Source organism: Mus pahari, chromosome 2 (genome assembly GCF_900095145.1).
Source record: "Mus pahari chromosome 2, PAHARI_EIJ_v1.1, whole genome shotgun sequence".
Classification (NCBI taxonomy): domain Eukaryota; kingdom Metazoa; phylum Chordata; class Mammalia; order Rodentia; family Muridae; genus Mus; species Mus pahari.
In genome coordinates, this window is record NC_034591.1 from 17,757,646 (window position 1) to 17,775,070 (window position 17,425).

General features: G+C 43.1%; 1 protein-coding gene across 3 annotated transcripts in view; it reads left to right on the plus strand.

The window, feature by feature from the left end:
* The window catches only part of Lhfpl3 (LHFPL tetraspan subfamily member 3), a 509,869-nt gene that overhangs the window by 443,174 nt on the left and 49,270 nt on the right, over positions 1-17,425 (plus strand). Inside the window, exon 3 of one of the 3 annotated variants that reach the window (XM_021191045.2) lies at positions 11,587-11,634. The exons of 1 other annotated variant lie outside the window; for it this stretch is intronic. In XM_021191045.2, coding sequence (XP_021046704.1) covers positions 11,587-11,603 — 17 coding nt within the window. In that variant the 3' untranslated portion in view covers positions 11,604-11,634. The remainder of the gene's footprint in view (positions 1-11,586; positions 11,635-17,425) is intronic. One more of the 3 variants, XM_029533698.1, reaches the window with a different exon arrangement.

The window sequence follows — 17,425 nt, forward strand, 5'->3', positions numbered from 1 at the left end:
TGTTTCACTGAGGTTTGTTGTCTACTGAGAGAGGCAGACAATGAAAACATTTCAGGGAGGCTTCGGAGATGGCTCAGTAGTTAAGAACACTGACCGTTCCTCACTACCAGAGGGTCCTGGTTCAATTCCCACAACCCACATGACAGCTCACAATTGTTTGTCACTCCAGTTCTGGAGGATCTGATACTCTCACACAGACATACATGCAGGTAACACACCAAACCACATAAAATAAAAATGAAATAAAATAAAATAAAGCCAGGCAGTGGTGGAACATACCTTTGTTCCCAGCACTTGGGAGGCAGAGGCAAGTGGATCTCTGAATTCAAGGCTAGCCTGGTATATAGAGTAAATTCTAGGATAACCAGGGCTACACAGAACCCAGTTGTGGGGTGGGGGAAATAGTTACGAGGCAAGAACATTTCATAGAATAAAAAGTTCTGTGCAGAGATTTTAAAGCAGGTGACATGCTAAACAGCAGCCAAGTAACCGCCCTGGGTATGTTCAGAGAAGATCTTTGAGGTGGCCTCCTTCATCTGATATGTTGAGAAGCTACTTGACAACATCAGATGGAAGGAATTCCAAGAAGAGGAAAGAGCAAGTGCAGCAACCAATGGCAGGTCAATCAACAATAGATAAGGAGGAAGATTGTCAAAGGATAGCTTGATTGAAGATGGTGGTGTGTAGGAGGGAGAGGAGTATGGAATGCAGCCAGGAGCTAGGTAGGGCCAGATACTTTGATACCACATCTCAAAGGATAGCAATCTACTCCACAGGATAAATTAAAATTGTACTAATTCTAATATTTGGGTTCTGAAAATGTATTTAGAAATAACCCCACAGTTCTATAATAGTAAGATAAATAAGCATCGCTCCCAATATTTCACAGTGATGAAGATTTCTGTTCTGAGAGAATGTTCACTGTGCACTTAATGAACACTAAGTGTGTAATCAGGCTCTGGCCTCAGCTCTTCAAAGAGTTTGGTTGTGTTTAAGGTTTGGGAATGTACTTCAGCTCTACCAGTCTCATCTCTGCAAGATAGAACTTGGATAGTATCTTGAATCACTCTCAACCATCATTCCTAGTTGTCATTTATCATCACTCTGATTTCTTGGTAGTCCATGTTTGTAGGACACCGGGGCTAGACTAGAACATCTGGTCTACCTCAGAGCTGATCAAACCACACAGGAATTAATGTACACCTTTGGTTTCCTATAGCACCACCTTATTGCCAGTCAAAAAAGTCCTTGTTGCAATGAGGAGTCTGGATTATTTTTTATGTTGGGAATCAAATCCAGGTTCTCATGGCTGCTAAGTAAATGAGATACACTCCAGTCCCAAAATCTCTATAGTTATTCTGTAGTCACTAAAATTGACTGTATTTTACTATGCATTTTGTATCATTTAATCCTCATAATATTTATATCCCAATTTAATACAAGAAACTGAACCTTAATAACAAATAAATAAATAATTTGGCAGAGGACACACAGAGAAAAATACCAAACTTAAACTTAGACTGACTACAAAGCAGAGGTAAGATTTTAGCTGTCACACTCTAAAACATGTATCACAGTATTTGACAGACATTGTTTGAAACTAAGCAAGTGATAATTTTTTTTGACACAGTGTCTCACTATGTCATGCTGGCTCACCTAGAATTCACTATATGACAAGGTTAGCCTTGAAGTCACAGAAATTCACCTCTCTCTCCTTCCCAAGTGCTGAGGTAAAAGGTACACACCACCATGCCTAGCTATGTGAGTAATAGTTTTTGACTTACAAAAATCTTACTATATAGCCCAGGTTAGTCTTAAGTTCATGGCCCTCCTGCTTCTCCATAAGTGATTTTTGAATAAATGAATGCTTACTCCTAACTTACCTTCAGTGCTTACCACACTGCTTTGGGGAAACTATGTAGTCTTACAAACTAGAAGTCTTACCTACTGTAACAACAACATAATATGGAATGGCTCTTAAAAACCAATCTAAGAAATCAAGGCTTAACCTATATAAGGTCTTAAGTACTTAGCCTACATAGCCCTTGTCTTTCTGTAATTAGTCATCTTTAAGTTCTTAGCTGAAGGAGGAGAGTTGATACGTAGACTCCACAAAAGGAGTCTTTTCAAGCTATATAAAGGTCTCTCAGGCCACACCTTCCTTCCCCAAGAACCAAATCTAGGGCGGGGAGGATATCTAGTTGGCAAAGTTCCCACATATGCCAACCACAGACGCGCCTCCGCTCTCGTGCATATCAGTTTTACCTCTTTGTTTAAATAAAGGCTGATCTCCTGGGCTCTCAATTAAGGAATAAGGCTCCAAAGGGCTGATTCAGCCATAAAGATACCCAGAATCCTAAGCATGGCTCTTGAAATAATCACCATCTGCATTTTACAGATTAGTTGTGCCCAAAGCAGACTGGGAGATTCTTATTTCACTGCTCCTTTTTCAGAACTCGGTTTGTAAGAATGGTGTTCGGTTTACATTCTGATTCTATTAAGGTGCAATCATTGTCTTAGAGCAGTGTTGCCCTGCAGGTAATGATGAAACGCTTCTGTACGTAGTCTGCCTAATATCATGCCCTAGTCACATGGGCACCCTTGAGAAAATGACATGTGTCTAGAGAAACTTAGGAACTGAAATTCAAACACACACGTGTGGCTAATGCCTACACCATTGGAAAGCACAACTACACAGGAACACCCTTCCATGCATGTAGTCCATTGTCTTTGATTTAAATTACTTTTTAAGACAGCCAAGAAGAAATTCTAACACACTTGTAGTTCCACCAGGTTGGTGAATTCTGAAAGCAGAAAAGGATTCTGACCTGGGAGTAGATGAAAACCTTTAGGCAGGAAGGGATCTGCCCTCCGGGAGCTCCCTGGCAAGTTCCTAGTCAGCTGTGAGACACAGAACAGAGAGAGACTGTCAAGGAGAAAGAAATATCCCCTCAGAGAAAAGTCTTACTGTGTTTTTAGCCACCTGTCACCCCAGAGAGAGGACAGGGTGGCAGTGTTAAATTGGTGATACTGTAAAACAGGGACATTAACTAACCTCTGAGCCTGGTGAGATGTTTCAGGTGCATTTTAAGTGACAGAATTTCATTCCCAAAACCCAGAGGGTGGTTCATGCCACCTATATGATAGACTCGATACCCAGATTCTTGCATTTTACAAGCTAGTATTTTCATTAAAAACACGACTCCATAAAAGCAGACTTACACTGAATTTTTATTATCAGTTAAATGTTATAAGAATTACAAAGTAACTCAAGTTTTGGAGTGAGATGGTGGCTGCAGATACAAGCCAACACAATGGCTCAGCATATAAAGGGACTTGCTACCAAACCTCACAGTCTGACTTCCATCCCAAAGAGAGAAACAACTCCTGCAAGCTGTGCTCTGATCCTGACACACATGTGTCATGGCACAGGTACCTACAAACACACTCACACATAGACAGACAGACAGACAGACAGACAGACAGACAGACAGACAGACAGACAGACAGATAAATGTAATTTTCATCTTCTTTATTTAAAAAGATTCCATACAGTATATTTTGATCATGTTTTTTCCCTAAACTTTTTCTAGATTTACTTTATGTTTGTGAGTATTCAGCCTGTGTATATGCCTGTGTACCATGTGTACGCCTGATGCCTGCAGAGGTCAGAAGAAGGTGTCAAACCCCCTGGAACTGGAGTTTCAGATGTTTATGAGCTACCTTATGGGTGCTAAGAATCAAACCCAGGTCCTCTGGAAGAGCAACAAGTGTTCTCCACCATTGTATTATCTGCCCATAAGTGTAAATATTTAGCATAAGCCTTTAAATACACAGGAAATAGGTTCCATTCTAAAAAATGTGAGCTAAGCAAATCCATCCCATATAAGAGAGGCATCAGCTAGAAGGGTAGAAAACAATGCAGACCAAGGGGGAAAGAAGCTCAGAGAAGACTTCCGAGATACATTACAGCAAGGCAGTGTTCCTGGATTTTATTTCAAGGATGTACTCTGGAGGAATCTTGGCTCAATAAGAATGTGGGGGTTTTTTGTTTTCTTTTGGTTTGGTTTTGGTTTTTTGTTTTGTTTTGTTGTTTACCAATTATAAGAATAAAATGTAAGGTTTTTTTTTTTTTTCCAATGAAAATTCTCAGTTGAAAGCCATGTAGAGAATAAGACTTCAGATTTCTAAAGTAAATGTTTTTCAAGTACAAGTTGAGAAAATTTGTCAGAGGACGTAAAGGAGTCTATATCTTGTTTGAACTGCAAGTGTGGCGATCTCATTGGCGGCAACACCATGCATTTTCCTTTATTTTATTAGAGGGGATGTTTTCTAACTTTGCCCTTAGACTCCTTACAGTGATTAGACCTCTGTAACCTCAGAGGACGAGCTGTGGGCGTCACTCATGCCACACAAGTTGGAAAGCCTTAGTGTAAATATCCCAAACCCTCCCGAAATCTGACACTTTGGAGCATCGACTTGTAAAAAGTGGAAAATTCCAGACCCGACCTCATGAGATGAGTCACAATCCAAACAGGCAAACTATAACTGTTGTGGCAAATTACCTCTGGTTATGTGTACATGAAAAAGAAATGAATTTTGTATTTAGAATTAGATTCTGTATCCCAAGAGATCTCATTATGTACAAGGAAATATTTCAAAATACAAAAATAGTAGTACCAGGGGGCTGGAGAGATGGCTCAGCGGTTAAGAGCACTCACTGCTCTTCCAGAGGTCTGTAGTTCAATTCCCAGCAACCACATGGTGATTCACAACCATCTATAATGTGTATAATTATGTGTGTGTATGTCCTAAAGTAAGACAGTCTACCACTGTCTCTGTCCCCAGAAGGGTGTGTCTATGCAGAACTTCTATTTCCCACTCTATAAAATGAAGTGAGCAGACTGTATAATTGATCACCAAGGTCTTGTCAAACTGTAGGAGGGTCTCTTTGATTCCAACTCTGAATTATAACACCGCCCTGAATTTCTTCCCTGAGGACCACTCAACTGAAAATGTGTTTCACAAGGACTTTATTTCATGTCCGTTTCTTTCATGGCTCCCTTCCACCCATGAACACTGAAGGCTGGGGGCAAGGCATTTGAAAGAAAAAAAAAATCATTCAACAGACAGCTTTCCACCTATTATCTACTACCACCTGGGAAGTGGAAAATTAAACCATAGAACCTGAACTCCCAGAGCATACAAATACAAAAAATAAAAAATAAAATGCTCAGAGAGAGATTTAGGTAGTTTTTTTTAAAGTTTCAAATGCATGGAGTGGCTGCTCACTCAAGCGGGTGCTAAATCAATGGAAACATAACGGCTGTCTTTTTAATATCTTGGGTGCTGCAACTGATGCCATTTAATAAATAGGATTTCAGCCTGTTAATTGATCCACAACAGTAAGGGTAGTTATCATGTTTAATGAATCATTTGAATAGCAAAAAGGTCTACTTCTTAAATAATAAGAAAAACTGTCTTTGGTGAACTATGGAAAGACACATAAAAGCTATGCACCATCGCCGTTGTCTTAACTGGAATATCTTTGGGTTCAGAAATGTCTTTGACCTTATCCAATTATAGAAATAAAAGATGTCTTTTTCAGAGAGAGTTCTCAGAGGACGATAGTCTGAGGAATCACTTTCAAGGCACAGAGGGGGATAGAAGAAGTTTATTCTGAAACCTGACCAGGTTTTCTTGTTATCTGACAGGTAGGGCTTTTTGCTATTCAAAGGATTCACTAAACATAATAATTACCCTTTCTGTTGTGGATCAATTAACAGCCTGAAATCCTATTTATTAAATGGCATCATTTATAGCACCCAAGACACTTAAAAGACATGGTTTTAGACTTTAGACCATAACTAAAGCAGAACCTTCCTCCGTGTCCCTCAGTGAATATTCAGCAGAAGCTAGATTCTAGTCAGCTTGCTCTCCTACCTCAGGAGCATGTGGAAGACGTTGCATTCTTCCTTGCACCTCTCCTTTTTTTTTTTTTTTTTAAAGATTTATTTATTTATTATATGTAAGTACACTGTAGCTGTCTTCAGACACTCCAGAAGAGGGCGTCAGGTCTTGTTACGGGTGGTTGTGAGCCACCATGTGGTTGCTGGGATTCGAACTCCTGACCTTTGGAAGAGCAGTCGGGTGCTCTTACCCACTGAGCCATCTCACCAGCTCCCCTTGCACCTCTCCTTGTGAATGAGACCAACAATGACACTGACCAGTGTCTTTTTTCCCCTTTAAAGTAATAGTGGGGAATCAAATCCAGAACCTTCCATATGCTTTCTAAGCACTGAGCTACATCCCCAGTCCCCTCTGAGGTATAAAATATATTGCATACCATGCATGCGTGCTGATGTACTAAGCTCCTAGAAGTCCTCTCTCCCACACAGATCTTCCTGTGTGCAAATGGTTCGTGGTTATTTCTTCTCTGCTTCTTCCGTGAATCTCACTAAACATTACCTCAACGTACTTTCCAGCTGCCTCTTCCTATTAGTGCTAACATCAAAGGGAAAGGATATTTAATAACCCCTGCAAGAACCAACTCGATGTCCTATTATAATTCAAAAAGTAGGAAGTAGGGTGTCGCATAGTCCCGGATAAGAATCGCACTTACTTGATGAGATCCTCGTGTTCCTTGTCTTTGCTACCATTAGAACAGCAGAAGAACCACTCACCATCCCTGACAGCAGAGAACGCAGGAGTGGACATAGGGAAGGACAGGGAGGGCTTCATCTGTCATCCCCCACAGGCAGCAGAGTTGCTCCCTGACCTGCCCTTCCGGCATTTATCCTGCCTTTTTTCTCATCTTCCCATGTGCCTTCCTTCTGCACCATAAATGCTTCATCTTTCCTATGCTGTACCTTTACAGAGGGCTAACAGTGATTCTTTACTGTTCCCTCTTGATACCAACCAGCAGTTCTCTTGGATTAGTCTGCACAGACACACAGACACATACATAAACACACAAACACACACAGATACATATACATGCACACACACACACACATACATAGACACACAGACACATACATAAACACACAAACACACACAGATACATATACATGCACACACACACACACATACATAGACACACAGACACATACATAAACACACAAACACACACAGATACATATACATGCACACACACACACACATACATAGACACACAGACACATACATAAACATACAGAGACACACACACACACAGAGATACACAGCCACACACCTTGAAAGGTACTAAGTCATCATCAGGCTGAAGAGATTCCTCAGAGGTTAAGAGCAATTGCTGCTCTTGCAAAGGAGCTAAGTTCAGTTTCTAACATCCATGGCAGGTGCTAACTGTCCTCCACTCCAGTTCTTGTTGTGGATAGCCCTGGGGCTAATTATATTTGATGTTAATTCCATTCTCCCGTGAGTAGTTGTTAACAAGGAATGAGTCAGCACTCAGGTGATTTCCTGTAAACCTGCTTCCCACCTTAATTTGTAAAATAAAGGAGAGCTGGTGATTGGGCAGATAAAAGGGAAGGTGGCATGGAAGGTAGGGAAAAGGAAGAAGGAGAAAATGGAAGAGGGAGAGGATGCAAAAGAGGAGGAAGAATAAAAGCGGAGCAGAAGCGCATGACCTGAAGAAACCACAAGTTCTAGGGGGTCTCATAAGCTGTGGAAGATGATAGTGTAGCGGTAGATCTGCCCAATCTAGGCACACAGCATGCATTCATATGAATTGAGTCATGTTTTCATTGCCGAGGGCTTATTTGGAATGGAGAGTTACTGCAACAAGCTCTGGGGTGTCTGATACCCTCTTCTGGCTCCACCAACATGAGGCACGCATGTGGTGCATGCATATATATACATATACAGGCAAAATGTGTACACATAAAATAAAATAAATAAATAAATCTTTAAAATAATAAGGTCATTCATTGCAGTAAAATGACCGTGGGACATAGACAGGCTGTCTGTCATCCAGGCATAAGCCTCTCCTGTGACAGTGGAGCCTGTTCTATCTTCCCCTCCATAGAAGTCTAGCCTATGCCTGCTGCTGTATCTTCTTTTCCTGTTGTTGTCATAATCGCATGTAGAAATACCCCAGTTAAGTCAGTTTAAGGGAGAAAGGAATTATTTCAAGTTATCAATCATAGAGGGGAAGTCACATCAGCGGGAGTGTGAGAGAGCTGTTCACACTGTGTAGATCAGAAACTGGCAGTAATCGATGCACGCATGCTTCTGCACAGCTCCCTTCTTCATCTGTTCAGTCCAGCATCCCAGTAAGAAAGCAATGCCACCCACAGTGCCTGGGTCTTCACACCTCAGTCACTGTAATCAAGACAGTCCCCCCAAAAGGCCTATCTCCCAAGGGATTCTGGGCTCTGTGAAGTTCCATTGATACCTGGGGAGACCTCTGAACTAGCCTTGGGGATGGATTGCAACCCAGAACAGAACTCAAAAGTGATTACAATTGAACTCTACTAAAATACACCCTGTGCTTGATAATGATGCCCAGAAATGTCTCCATTGCATCTAGGGATCCCCAGAAGTGCCCCTGTGAGCCAAGGAGCTCACTGACAGCACACACCCCCACCTCCCAGGAGATGTGGCTTCTTCATACCATCCACAAATCTCTTCTGCCAAAATATCAGCCTTCTACAACTGATGTGGACTCGGGAAGTCAGTGCAGGATGAAAGCTTCACAGCACAAAGAAGGTTTTCTTCTAATGATTCCCTTTGAAATCACCTATTTCCCGTCCCAACTGTAATTTGGACTAATTGCTTAATAATTCTGTTTAAATGTCACTATTTCTGCAAACATCAATTCATCAGACCTGCTCTTTTAGGTTGAGAAAATCCCTTTGCTTCTTCGCGTATTCTCTCTCTTCTTCCCATTGATAGCACTGCCTGAGCGACATTCTAATGGCACGAATGGAATCTCCTCAAAAGAGTGTTGAGCAGATCAAGGTGTCTCTGTGTTCTGCAGTCGGAAACAGTTCCTGTGATTGGAAAGATCTAAGGCTGTGGTTTTTAAAGCCAGCTTCCAGGCCATACACATGGAGCTGTGATCAGAGCCACCCTAGCCCCTCCTACAGCAAGAGGCCTGCTGTGCTTGACATCCTGAGAGGCTACATGAGAAATCAAAGCATGGACTCTCGGAAGCCACAGTTGCCTAGCAGTTCTTTGACTGTGGAATTTAACTCCAGGTTATACTAAATATTAAAACAAAACCAAATTAATCCCTGCTCAAAGCAGTGGTCTTCTCAGGGCACCACAATATAGCCACAGACCCTGTATGGTAGAGGACTGTGCCTTGCTTAAAGCTGAGAAAGACAGCCATGTCTATTTCAGGGAGCAAGCTTGCTTCCTGCAACACTGCTTGTGCCTCACCTGTTCCAACAGAGGAAAGGTATCTAGGCTACTAAACATATCCTAACATGTTCTCCACTACTAAACATGTTCTAACATGTTCCCTGTTACTAACATGTCCTAACATTTTCCCTGTTACTAATATGTCCTAACATGTTCTCCCTTACTTATATGTCCTAATGTGTTCTCCATTACTTACATGTCCTAACATGTTTCCCATTACTAACATGTCCTAACATGTTCTCCATTACTTATATGTCCTAACATGTTCTCCATTACTTACATGTCCTAACATGTTCTCCATTACTAACATGTCCTAACATGTTCCCTGTTATTAACATGTCCTAACATGTTCTTCATTACTCTTCCCTTCCATAGTCCACCATCTGAAAGTTTATAGTTACTTTTCATTTAGTGTAAAGGATGGTTCTTGTGTCCAACTTTAAAAGATCAAGTCTCCTCATCTGAATGCTCATATACCAAAAATGAGCCAGCACGTGAATTCCGTGCCTTCTTGTCACATTGAAAAGGTTACAGGAAAGGCCTGGATCTATGTCTAAAATTTCCTCAGACCAGGGCTATTGAGAATAGCAATAAAAGAATCAAGAAGAGAACCAAGAGTCAATGGAAAACTAGGGGGTTGAGACTCTATAAACCCAGAGTCATTGAAGAGGGAGGACTTGCATACCCTGGAACACTCTTTCCTTTGAGATCCTTGCTATGGCCATCCGTGTGTGTGTGTGTGTGTGTGTGTGTGTGTGTGTGTCCTACCTCCTTAGGCATGTACATGGATGACTTCACCATTGGGAGGTAGAGAGAGTGGCACTCACTTAGAAAGTAAAGAACTAATTGTATGCCAGTCCTGCCTAGCTAGCACTTGTTCTGTGAGTTATGGGAGTCTATATCTGGACCCCCAGGTAGATGGAAAATGACAAACCGAAGAACGATTCCACTAAGTTCAGCTTGGTGGGCCAGTTTGTTTGACTTTGGGTTACCTACAAATCAGGTCCTCAGAACCCACCAGTTTTCTCGCCCTCCCCCAGTGAATCCTTGAGAGAAGGCTCTCTAGAGCGTCAAGGTCCTGACTCCTCCCTTTCTCCCATGAGGGATGTTCGCAGACCCAGTCTTTTATGAGGGTAATCCCCGTGGCTCTGATTTCAACAGAGCAATACCGTGCTCAGAGGACAAAGTTCCACATCATGACCACAGAGGGTGATCAATGGGGGCACATTCCATCAAGGTCATCCAGGATGGTGTCACCTCCCTCTCAGAGTCCCATTTTTTTCTCTTTGGACCACCAATCCCTGCCAAGTGAGGTAAATGCTGGCCAGATGGCCCTTGGAAGGAGTACACAGAAGCCTGCCCTCCTGTAAGACTGGACCAGCCTGAGGTACTCACTGCCATGCTGGTCTCTTCACTGCACCTTTCAGCAGTTGTCTGAGAGACACTGGACTCAAGCAACTGAAACTACACAGAATGTGGTCTCATCTCTGTAGAGCACAGAACCCAAGGATACTGATAGAGTTTGAGTTGCTGGGGGTGAACCAAGCTTTGGGCTAATTGATCTATGTGTAAACAACTGACTTTTATTTTTTTCTTCAAATCCCATTCTGAATTGCTTTGGGGATAATCTAGAGTTTGAAATGAGGCCCTTGAAAGACTCTAACAGGACATAGCTATTTCTCACCCCTTAAGCCTTTCTTACTTTGTCTGCTCCTGAGTTAGTTTTCTTACAAAACAACTAAAATTCTCCAAGTCTTTGGATTTCAGTGATTTTTTTTCCTCTAGTCTCAGCTGTGTTCCTTAGGAAAGCCAAAGATACCACTAACAATAATGCCATTGTTTTGAACACTTGGAGAATGTTGGGTATTGACTAGGACTGTCCTGAGTGCTTTCTGTGTGCAGCTCCCTCAGTAGCATCCTCACCACGTGCTCATGAGGTAAGTGCTACTGTGAGACCCATTTGCAGATAAGAAAACAAAGGTACAAAAAGACAAGATAATTGTCCATCTGGGGTCAAACAGCTAGCAAGTTGCAGGGTCAAGGAATGAGCCCAGCCAGCCTGCTTCTCAGGACTGAGCCTTCACTGGCTACGAAGCTCTCAAACAGTGTCCTTGCACAGTGTGAATGGAATTCTGCCTTTAGTCTTTGAGACGATAGCACTGAGCTGTTGATTTACTTTACCTTTAACTATCCTGTTTTTCCCTCCCACACTCTCAGATGATGGAAATGCTTAAAGCAAACTAAGGTAGTATGAGACCTCACCATGTAAGTGTGAGCATGGCTGCTTGTGAGTACAGCTCTATTTTGTGTGCTTCGGGCTGTCCACTCCCGCATGTTTGCTCTGCTGTTCTCTGGTTCCCCGCTTCCAGCGCTTGGCACTTGGGCCGCATGAACTGTCTTTTTAAGTCATAGATTCTATGTCTTTGTTCCTGATTTAATACCTGTGCTTTACCTACACACAAAGTCCGGCACAGGGTAAGAACCAGAGAACACACGACTGTCTGCCTGGAATCTTCTCAGCGAGCTGGGAGTCTTGGAGAATGCAATGAGTTATTATTTTCAGGCAATATGCTGGGGGTGGTCAGCTTTCAGAATGCTAGGCACTTGCTGACGCCAAACTGCAACAGACCACTCCAAGGTGGAGAACTACGAAGGCTGTTCTACTCAGGCCATGACCTTCACCCAGTACCAGACATGTTTGGTGTTCTCTGGGGCTGGGGCTCTTAAATGGACCTCTGTCCTGTCATTCTCCATAGGTCTTGATCACACCAGGTAACAGGAGTTATGGACAAGGATGAGAGATTTTTTTTGTTTATTTACTTTCTCCTCTCTGTATATACATATATGATGGACAAACATATATATATATATATATATATATATATATATATATATATATATATATGGAGAATAAAACCTTATGAAAGAGAACAACGGGCTTTAAACTAGATATGAGCTGAAGCAGGCCTTCTTTGTGCGTGTGCATGCACACACACTCACTCGTGCATGCACACACTATTCCTTTTGGTGCTCCTTGATTCTATACAAATCATATTTTCACTCTGAGGCTATTTAATATAGGGCAAATTGAATTTCCAGAATAAGAAAATTGATGGGAGGAGATATTTGTGCCTGACAAGAATATATCTGGGACATTTAAAATACAGTTTGGGAGTTGGAGATACAGTCCTGTGATAAAGTACTTGCCTGGCATGAATAAGCCCAAGCTCAATTTACAGGACCAAATAAAATAAAGTATAATCCTGTCTTATCATCTGTTCCCCCACCACATACCTGCACACCCACATGTGTGCACACACCTGACTACAGTCTGAAGCTTGAAACTTCCTCATGTTCTCAATTTCGCTGAAGTGTTAGTGTGTGTTGAAGTTATTGAGTTGTATCTTCTGAATAATAAAAATTTTTAAATGAAGATGTTCTCATAATAGCTGACCAAACACTGCCCAGGGTTTGGGACTCAAAATATGCAGTGTTGAGACCCCAGCCCACCATTTAGACACGCAGAAAGTCAAAAGTTATTAGGGATGGATCTTTTGTTTCAAACCCCTTAATTTATAGACAATGACTGAGACTTTATGAGAGACAGTAGCTTCAAGAGGAGACAAATTAAAATCCCATCCCCATCTTTCCCCAAAAGCATCCTATCGAGAATGGCGGGCATCAGAGCTCCCTTCTCTTGGGACAGACGTCATACACAGTTCCAGCACAACTTTGTAGAAATGAAAGTGAGTGAGTTTGCATGCCCAGAAAGAACTCCAGCTTTGCCAAGAGACACGAGTAAGCTGGAGAAAGGTAATATGACTCCCAACGCCATGGATTCCTCCTTCGTAAATTCAGAACAGCTGACTGCAAGAAGTCCTGGGCCAAGTTTGCTCATTAATTGCTTAATTAACATTAACTTGTTCATTGGGCTTGTTTAGAGTCCGCCTCCACCTGCATTTTCCACAGGAAGTTATAGGCAAGTCAGACTGTGCAAAAAAGTCAGGACTGCCAGGGGGCAGGAAGGAAATAAACTAGTGTCTAGTGTTCAGTTACTAACTGAAGAAAGCAAGGCCCAAGAAGGAAATGTACAAGTGAAAAGTAAGTGCAGAACCTGCTTTACCTGGTCCTTCAAACTCACATAGACACGCATGTTTCAAGTCGAAGCACCTGATTTCTGAAATACGGAAACATTTCAGGAAATGCCCAGATAGGCTGGCGTCCCTTTCCCAGGAGGCTGCTCATTAACTGAGCCCTGGGACCTGACAGGTGAAGGTCACACTCTCTCTTTTCCAGGATGTTATTTTTAAGATTTATTTATTTGATTTATGTATGTAAGTATACACATCTTCAGACACACCAGAGGAAGGCATCAGATCCCATTGCAGATGGTTGTGAGCCACCATGTGGTTGTTGGGAACTGAACTCAGGACCTCTGGGAGAGCAGTGAGTGTTTTTTTTATCGATGAGACATCTCTCCAGCCCCTCTACAGTGTATTCTTAAAGAGACCAGAAACCCTGCAACAGAAAATAATCCAAAAGCCAAACCGGCAATCATAGAAACACACGTGTCAGTATCCACCTTAATTCTGCCTTCATGTGCACACAATTATGAAATCCAGATGTTGACTAAATATGCATGTTCCTTCCCACGGGCTGTCTTCTTCCACAGCAAATACATGGCACCTTTGGGCCAACTTTTGTAGAGGACAAAGAATCATTACTGAATTTAACATTCTGACCCGTTGGGAGTTTTTTACTTAATTTATTTATTTTTATGTTATGTGCATTTGGTGTTTTGACTACCTGTCTGTGTGAGGGTGTCAGATCCCCTGGAACTAGAGTCACAGATAGTGGTGAGCTGCCATGTGGTTGCTGGGAATTGGAAAAGAAGGCAGTGCTCTTGACCACTGAGCCATCTCTGCAGCCCCCATTTTGAGTTTTAAATGTAATTTTTTTTTTCAAAATGGTCTGCGGGAACCTTCCATGAGTCCCACAGTGACTGACTGGGAGGAGCAGAGCAGACATGGACTGTCACAGAGTTAACTTGGTGTGTACATCTTAGGTTCAGAGGCCAATGGGTAAACACAGCCAAACAAAAACCTGTGAGGCAGGAAAGCATTGCCACGATGGATTTCAGCTCCACGGTTTGGCCAAGCAGAGACACAGGAAGGATCCATCCATCAGGGAAGTGTGCAGGGACTTTTAAAGCTGCTTCTGATGCAACTTCCCTGAAGACTGACAGACACACCCTGTTATGTGGAGAGGACAGCGACTAGAAATTGTAGAAATGATCTACCAGTCTTTTCTTAGCCACAATCAATATCCTGGCGTTACTAGTCCTCCACATAAGACACTGTGACAATTTCCGAAAAGGGAAAATGGCCCCTTCAGGAAACCTTGCAAGGCCATTTGTCCCACGGAGGATGCTGAGATCCTCAGTGAGGACATCGGCTCCTTGCTTAGTCCTTCTTTAACCGGAGAGCTCCCTGAACAAATCAATCAAGCCAGCTATGAGTTATGCAGAGATGACTTCTCCCCCACCACACACCCATCCCTCAGCCCCATACCCACCACCCCTGCACAGCCATCCCCAAGGCTTGCTCCAAATCCGTCCTAAGCAGCCGAGGACTAAGAAAATCGCGGTCCTATTGAGACCTCAAGTGGAGAAACAGGGAACTGCAGGTGAAGAAAGGAGGGTTAAAAAAAAGGAATGGAGGGGGGGAACGGGAGAGAAGGAGGAAAGATGAGCTCCTGTGGAGAACCACAGGCTCAGCCTGAAATTCTTCCTAAATGGAAGAAAGGGGACACTGCGGCTGAGACCCCTGAAATGTCAGCCAGATGAAAGGACTTGGTGGCTTTTCACCGTGTGAATATGCAGCCTCGTTTCAGAAATGGATCCTCTAAAGTTACCCATGCCACAGGGAAATCTGCCCAGTTTAGCATTTATAGATACTCCAGAAAAATTCCAGAACCCATGGAAGGCTCTAGATTCTTCCAGTCCTTTGCTTCGTTTGTTGTTGTTGTTGTTGTTTGGTTTTTTGCGGGGGTGGGGGGAGAGGCCTGAAAACAAACTGAGCCTTCAAGAGTCAAAAGAGGCAGCCCATAGAACGTGGGTGTCAACATGCCTGTCCCCCTGATCCTAGAGTGTCCTAAGGTTGCCTGGTGCCTGGGCTCCAATACAGCGCCCACTCCTGCCCTTCCACACTGACAGGCGCTGGTCCTGGGGACTTCCCCAGAAGTGTAAGTAGGTTGTCCCTGACAGACAGAAAACTTAATTGTTTTAATTGTCTTCCAAATGCAGCCTCCAGACAAGTGACACTCTCCTCCAGAAGCTAGTCTGAAATGTAAATCACTGAGCTTCGGACCTAGGAATTAAACACAGGAGCAGTAGGTCCCAAATGCTGGCCTAGTGACAGTTGAGGCCTCCTCAATTTTGAGATCCACTGCCACACAATGATTTACAAATGTCCAAGGCAGAAGATTACAACTCTCTGTTTATTTCAAAAGCCGTTTCTGGCTCCACCCATAGCAGCTCAGCAGAGAGTAGCGGGAAAATTGTTAAGTTTCTGACAAGATTCAGGTAAGGAAACCCACAAGCTTCCATTTAGACAAACTTTACTCTGGAGAAAAGGAGCTTTCTCCTCGGTGTTTAGCCTTCTCTCGGAAGTTGGAAATGAACATTATTTTAACTTCTTACCAGGCCTGAAAGATCTGTTAAGTATCCAGGTTTTCCCTTTGAAAAATTAACCCTTGCAATGCCTGTAGGGGAAATCACAATGACATGTGTCTCTGAGGCCAAAATTTAATAACAATAATAATAATAATAATAATATCGTTTTTAAAAAGATGCGCATTGCTGGACAAGCAGCCAGACGGGATACTGGTGCCTGGGATTCCTGGACAGATCCCAGCTCCCAGAGAGTCTGCATCTCCTGAGAGATACTGAGAAACTTCACAGGCTGGAAGTCTGGCCCCATGTGTAGCAGAGCCCTGTGTCTGTCAGGGACCTGGCGGGATGGCACCTCAGCTTTGAAGTAGCCTTTTATCTCTGATTGTCAGCTGAGACTTGACAGGGTTAATCCTTTTGAAGGATTCTCCAGGGCCTTTGCATTACTTAGTCCAGAAACAAGCTTGGCAAACCAGGAAGTCTAGCTTACCTGAAGGATTGCTGTCGAGAGACTCCCAGATCAGATAAGAAGTTTTGCTGTGTGGAACTTGACTGGCTAAAGGTGCCTTTTGTATAACAGTAAAGGGAGCTTCTAGGAAGCTATCCACGTTCAGTTCTTCAGAGGCTGCTCCCCTGTTGCTGAGAAGGCTAAATCCATTCTGCAGTGGCTCTTTCTTACAATTGTCCTGCATAACCCAGAACACAGACACCCACATGTGGCTGCCTTTTCTTCTTCTTCTCCCACATCTACAGGCACTTTCCAGTAGGGCCCAAAAGTAGAGGTTATTGTAACACCACTAGAAAAGAATAGTTTTTAGACTTTGAAGTTCTGGGCTGAGATGTGGCTCAGTTGTTAGAGTGCTCGACTGGCACACATGAAGCCCTGGTGGGTTCCATCCTTAGCACATGATAATCCCAGTATAGAGGTGCACACCTTTAGTCCTGCCTGGCCAGCAATGAAAAGCTTGCCCACCACCACCTCTGGCCCCTAGAAGTCTTTCTTCTCTCCTCCCTCTGAGTCCACTTCCTTCCCTCTCTGTTCTCCCTGTTCCCCGCTTCTTCCCCCCATTTCCTTGCTTCCGTGACTTTCTCTGCCTTTTTCCCCTTCCATCAAGGTCCCTGTAGTCCTGGGAAATGAGCACTCTCGCACACCCAGCTGGAAAGCTGCCCTCATCTCACCCCTTACTGACTGCTGACTGGGGCAGTCTCTGGATGGCCTTTCCTTCAGTCTCTGCTCCACTCAGAATCTGTATTTTCTTTAGACAGGAACAATTCTGGGTTAAATTTTTTGAGATAAGTGGGTGGCCCTATCCCTCAACCAGGGACTGTGCCTATCCACTGGATCTGTTCTCTACAGGTTCTGTCTCCCCTGTGTTGAATATTTGG